The following is a 6868-nucleotide window of genomic DNA, read 5'->3' as shown; positions in this document are numbered from 1 at the left end:
CAATATGTGTATTTACGTAAACGCTTAAATGTAGCTTTGTATTGTTACGTAATCTCAATTTTCTAGAAAGCCTCCACACGCCTATAAATATAACCAACGCGACGCGCCAAAAAAGGAGTATCTATTATTAGTTCGCTATAATCAGTGTGCTATAAACTTCGGAAGCTATAACTGTGATTGTTATAACACTTATCAATCGGAAAACTTCAGATATTTGACCAGGAGCATTTACAAAGTTCGAACATTACAAATCATTTAACTTCGGTGGATTATCATCGGACATTAGTTCTTTTACGAAAACATTACCTAACTTCAACGGTGGAAAACTCAGCGTGTGTGGCTGGTGAATAATGAAGGACAAAGCTAACTAGCTTCCCGTGAAGCGAATTGCACCTACGTCAACTCGTGAACCCTCGATAAGATATCAAAGAAGTTCCAGACTAGAAATAATAGTTTATATTGCTTCTAAGTTTGTGCAACTTTTGTTTATAAATAATTGTTTCTAATAACTGTTATTGTAAATTGTATTGTTGTTTGTATATTAAAACATATTTGTGTTAAAAAAGAAACTGCGTGTATCAATCTTGTTGGCAAATATCATATATTGGAGATATATCAGCATACATTTAAATACTAAACCCAAAATACAATTAAACTACCAAATTTAAATTATCAGTTAACCCAATTTCAGACCGTTTGAAATTCTAATACGTAACAAAGGTAATAAAAATAAATATTCGTTATACAGTACTTGTTAAAAAATTTCAAACAGCAGAGACTAGCTTGAATCATCTTTATTAATCACGAATGAAATGTCTCTAAAATTGATCCCATTTTTCATCAAGGTGAGATTAGTTTTATTATTATTATTATAATTATTACATCAGCAACTTTAGTTGGGATTACTGCAAGTATCTATCTGGATCATTCGATCTTATAAATATTGTAAACGATTCTATCTAACAGGTGGACGGACATCTAGCACACAGTTGCAACCATTGTTTCCTGTTTAACTGTCTCACATCCTGAAATATTTTAATACAAAACGTAACAGGGAGAAAATATAGCAATTAACAGATTTATTTCTAAAAACTCTTAATTCTTTAAGGTAATAATATCATCTTGGCTGTGTGCTAGTTCATTGTCAAGACCTGTTTGTTTGTTGTTGTTTTTTTTTTGTTTGTTTGTTTCTTTGGAATCAAGGCAGATATTTCAGTAAAAAGCAGTTTCTTTCCTGAAAAAAGTGTAATAAACTTTACTGCAAGCTGTAACACAAACACCTCAAAATTATTCTGGTATGAAATTTATCTCTGTCATCGTAATGTACATCGAAATATTTAACCAAAAATTAGATACTGGCCTTTTCTCAGTGTTTTTAAAACACATCTTTCAGTTACAATTTACAGTTTTTTTGTTTTTTTAATAAACCGAATCATAACATTCTGCTTCGGCGCTTGGCAATTCGCTAAACAAGCTCATCCTTGTCGGGTGTTCTTAAGATAAGAACCAAAAACACTGCTAACACTGCGTGGATATCCAACTAATGACCTAAGGTAGTGGTCATACAGTTTTTGTGTGTGTGTGTGTGTGGTTTGCCTGTCACTCATAATTACAACTAATCGTTATTAATTGTAAAATTTTTATGGAATATTTTTAGCATTTCTACTGGTAGAAATTATTACATAATTATACATTTGTTCATTAAACTTAAACCCACTAGTAACAGTTTCGCAATCACTAACAGTGTCATTTGTTACTTACTTTACAAATAAATTCTTCTTGGGTTTGTATATGGATACATCGATAAAAAGTAGAGCCTTCCTGTTGTCCTAGCAATAAATAATAACCGATTCGACAAGTTGCAAAAGGTTCATTATTGTCTGGATATACTGGCGGTGTAGGAGGTTGAAGGTTAGGGCTAAGGCTACCACCAATCCAATTTTCTGTGTTTTTATCGGAATTTTGCTCTTCTTTCTGTCGTGCAGCATGGAAATTAAGAAACGGACGTCGTGTAAGATTCATGTGGGGAAATGGCTGTTGACACTGTGTTCTAAAACTGCGACACACAAACAAAGAAGAGTAACTGTATTCCTTTGCAGCAGGTTTCTCGTTAATGGGAAGTTTAGAAACTACGATTCAAGCATACATTTTTATCCTAATGAGCTAAGAAGTTTCTGATCTCAAAGCTGCACTTTTCTTCTCGTTATCCCTTGTTATTCACAATCTGAAAAAAAAATAAGATAATAAGTTAATGTACACCCTTATATACTGACGAAATAAACTAAAAATGTTACACCACGATAAAAAACAACATGTATCAACACTAAGAAACCGATCTGAAAGTATTTGGAAACATCTTGCACTAACGTTTACCACAACCTGTCTTGCGAAATCGAATGACACAACATCAACTAGGCAAACACAGTGTATTCTAATTCAGTGCTTTTGTTCTCTTACTTCCGGGGAGAACAGATGCAAAACTGAACACGGAGTGTGTTGTAATATCAGAGCTACGTAGTACGACTTAAATAATAAAAATGTGATTGATCTGAATACTTGTTTTTTAAAGCTATTTTGATGTTTTAAAAATCAAAAATGCAATTTAATATATTGAATTTACTTGATAACGATGTACTTAGTTGTCTGAAGGAATATTCTTTATTATGTTCATGTCTAATAACGTTTCGCTTGCCATCTTATAAGTTAAATAATTGATATAGTGGGTGCTACAAACATCTAATCTAAACTTAATCCACTGTTGTATATATTTTGTTTTTCAAAATTTGTTGTGCATACTGGAGGGATTTAGATACCAGGGCAATAATGTTAGAAAAGAAACTTTACTCTCCATACAATAACAATAAAAATTAAAAGCTTATTTCTGCCAACATTTCGCCATAAGAGCTGGATTACAAGAACAATGAAAGTTGTGGATCTGACAAATCTTAAGAAAATTTTAACATCAAATGAGAGATTTGTTACTTGCATGACGATGTAATTTAAGAAACAAGAACGTCGAAATTAATGGTTTACATAAGCTTTTAGTATTTCCCCTTCAGTGATTTAAATAAAAAGCAATTAAAATTTCTAATATTACCACTGCTAGGTTAATTTGCTGTATAATTAACTGTGTGAGTGAAAGGCAAGAGTTTCTTTGTTTGAAGATAAGCACAAAGTTACACAATGGGCTATCTGTGCTCTGCCCACAAAAGGTATCGAAACCTGGTTTCTAGAATTGTAAGTCCGCAGACATACCACTGTGCCATTGGGGGGCAAAAGACAAAGGATATGAAAATTTGTATGCTCGTGCAAATGTAGTAATTACATAAAATGAGAAAGTAGTTGCATTCGATGCATTACTAATCACAATAATTTTTTAATTAGAATATTTGTTAAAACTAGAGTGAACTTTGCCTGTAACACAAAGTGAAGGAAATCAGATTTTAGGTATAATTTTATGTACAAAACGCAATTATATGGCCCATGTATTGTTCAAAATTTGTACTACAGGTGATGGTTATTCTAATATAAATAGTAGTCTGCTAAAAATTTAACTTTGCTCTAATAATACCATGAGCTGAAAATGAAGTCGAAAAACATTACAAGCTGAGGTTACCACTTATGAAATATCAACTTGGTGTTTCATAACAACTGGTAACAATTTATATTACGCTATGCCAATACTGCAATAAAAAACTATACAAATTTGAACCATAAATACAATAATGTTTTTAATTAAAAGTTTTCAATGTAACTTCTACCTGATGATGACCGGATGTTAGGGGTCAAAACGGTGTAACCATTAGAATCAGAACTTGCCTACTGTAAAAGTTGCTATTGTTGTATTTTTTAATTATTTATTCGGTTCAGTAGGTTACTCACTAAGAATTAAAGTAGTCAGAAATAGTGATACAGTTTGTTTGTATATAAGCACAAGGCTACACAATGGACTGTACTGTACTCACCACGAGTATCGAAACCCGGTTTTCAGTAATATAAAAATATAAATTATAAGTCATTGGGGCCTAGCGATGCAGATAACAAACTTTGAATATGGATATTAATGTGTTGAAAGTGAACGTTTGGAGTAATGTATATTATTGTTAATACAACGATAGACATAATTTATTACGCTATGCCATATTATGCTAACAATAAATATCATTACAGTATTCTGTGGCGTAAACCGAGAGAACTGTGTGTATATAGTATACACACGAATATACTTACATAGCCTACACAAATGATCGAACAAAGGCCAAACAATTTTGCATTCAGTAAACTACAAATATCATGCCACAGTTAGGCTAATACTTTAAAGTTAAGAGACGATAAATTGAGCACGATAATTACTTACGACAATAGAGTGAACTCTGAATCTTGCTTTTAACGGTAACACATATACATTTATAGTTACTACTTGGTTAAACAAGCCTTTACCATCACCGCCACAACTCCTTCCTCCAATCCACCATTGTGAGCTTGTTCTAATACACATAGTGCCTAGCGCATTGATATTTTCGGTTTTATTTTTTTCGTAAGCATTTCATCATTGAGTTTCTCTCCACGAAATTCCTTTCATTGTTTTATAATAATACCAAAATAATAGAAAGTTTCATATTATGTCACAGTAGCAATAGTATGAACGTATATTTTAGAACTATTTTTTGTATGGAGATAAAACTAAACCTAGAGTAAAACGCGCAAATGCTTCAGTACAAGTATAGATTAAACTGTTACGTCAGCTTAATTCTTTTATTAGTCTGTACAAACCACATAATTTTTGTTGCACTATATATATAAGTAAAGTAAACTATTTATTAAACTAAACTCTAAACTTTTGTGTTTTGTTAAAACACTTAAATCTGAATTTAAAAAAAATATATGTTATTTACCTGAACAGCTTATGCAGCATGAATTCCCATAGCCTTACACTTGATACAATTACACATATGGGTGTTGATTTGTGCTAATCCAAGAAATGCACCTTATCAGAATAATTATACTCAATACAAGTAGTTTGCTCGTACAACTATTTGAGTATAAAGCAAATAACTGGTAGATTTAAAATTGACAATTATTTTCGGCTTTTTACTTTGTAGGCCGTTATATCACAGCTCTCGTAGCAAAACGGAAACTTGTTACACCATAAAAGGCCAACGTGGTATATTAGGAGCCAATAGTAACCGTGCGTTTTACGTGCGTCATTAAACGTAATATTTTACACGTCATTCAAGATTTAAGAAATCTCTCTTTTCTTAGTAGACTTACATGAAGCTAACATTAGAGTCTGTTTGTCTATGCTCTAAGAATGTAGATACCGCGTGTTTTTTGTTTGTTTTTCTTTTACTTTTTTAAACTTTAGAAGTATTCTAAAATAAAGTTTCGAAATGTATAGCAGCTAACTGTGCTAAATAAAAGTTTCGATTTTTTCATCTTGATAAAACACATGGTTTAACATCATTGAAAATAACATAAACGGGGACGAGTATGTGTGTGTGTGTGTGTGTGTGTGGATACTATTGTTACGACAGTGGGGTCACGTGACGAGTATTCTAGAAGATTCGCTAGTATGTTACGACAGCGGGGGTCACGTGACGAGTATTCTAGAAGATTCGCTAGTGTGTTACCACAGCGGAAGTCAAGTGACGCTGGTAGCACGTGTCGAGTGTCTTAGAAGTTTCTAGAACAGGCAGTATTATCGTATATAAGTGCGCTAGACAGTGAGAGAGACAGACGGAGGCAGAGAGAAAGAATAACAGCGATTACGGTCGGCGGGAACTGAGGATAGCAGACACAGACATCGGAACTATTGTTGGCGGGGACGGACAATTAAGTCTAAGCGCGATAGAAAGTGAGTGAATTGTTGTGAACTATAGTGTGTGTAAGTGTGAAAATTAAGTACATTACAAAGTTGTACAAAACTTGTTTATTCTTCCTCAAATAAAGAAAGGACTTGTATCTTAGAGGAATTAACAAACAAACATACAGAGACGTAACAAATTGGTGTCAGAAGTGGGATAGAAAAAAAAAGAAGAAAATGGAAACGAGAGGCGGCAAATCAAACTACAGCTTAGCAGACTTGATGGCAGCAATACAAGAGCAGCAAAAGAAACAAGAAGAAGGAGAAAATAAACAAGAAAAGAAAAAAGAAGAGAGACAACAACAGTGGCAGCTCGAACAACAAAATAAACAAGAGAGATTACAACAGCTATTGTAGGAGAAAGAAAATAAACAAGAAGAGGGACTACAAAAGTGGCAACTGGAACAAGAAAGGAAACAAGTACAAATGGAAAACATTAGTAAATCTAAAAGCGAATTAGATACGTTAAAGAACGATCTATTGTCTATTACACAAGGAGGATACATTGACCGTCAACTTAATCAGCCCCAGACAACGGCAAGCCCCTTACAAAGCCCGCAGCTAAACTCTAATGCAAACATATTCAGTCCCGTTAGAAGTCACATCCCAGATATGAATGTTAGTAACAAGAGTGATCCAGTGCGAAGGAAGCCACAGGAATATGATGGGAAAGCACCGTGAGAAGCACATAGAGCACAGTTTGAGCTACTGGCAGAGATGAATGGATGGACAGAGGAGCAGAATGCAGTATATCTGGCAACTAGCTTGAAGGGACAACAACTGGAAATACTTGGACAGTTGTTAGTAGACGACAGGCACAACTATAGAGCACTGGTGTCGGCTCTAGAACTCAGGTACGGAACCCAAAATCAGTCAGAAGTCTACAGAGCCAGGTTTAGGACGAGAGTCCGTGCTAAAGGGGAGAGCATGCACACAAGGCCTACCCAACTGCACCACCCGATCTCCTCAAGTTGTTGCTGAGGGATCAGTTCGTAGATGCCTTGG

General features: G+C 34.1%; 1 protein-coding gene across 2 annotated transcripts in view; it reads right to left on the bottom strand.

Annotated features, from left to right (window-relative positions):
* LOC106457972 (tribbles homolog 2-like) overlaps window positions 1-5158 on the bottom strand; it is a 13882-nt gene extending 8724 nt beyond the window's left edge. Inside the window, exons 1-2 of one of the 2 annotated variants that reach the window (XM_013917419.2) lie at window positions 4896-5158; window positions 1762-2224 (exon numbers count right to left, since the gene is read on the bottom strand). In XM_013917419.2, coding sequence (XP_013772873.1) covers window positions 1762-2022 — 261 coding nt within the window. In that variant the 5' untranslated portion in view covers window positions 2023-2224; window positions 4896-5158. Of the gene's footprint in view, window positions 1-1761; window positions 2225-4357; window positions 4486-4895 lie in introns of those variants that run through there. The other variant, XM_013917420.2, reaches the window with a different exon arrangement.
* Window positions 5159-6868: the final 1710 nt, after the last annotated feature.

This window comes from Limulus polyphemus, unplaced genomic scaffold (assembly GCF_000517525.1).
Source record: "Limulus polyphemus unplaced genomic scaffold, Limulus_polyphemus-2.1.2 Scaffold399, whole genome shotgun sequence".
Taxonomy (NCBI): Eukaryota; Metazoa; Arthropoda; class Merostomata; order Xiphosura; family Limulidae; genus Limulus; species Limulus polyphemus.
Note: the sequence above shows the minus strand (reverse complement) of the source record. Positions and strands in the feature narration are given on the sequence as shown.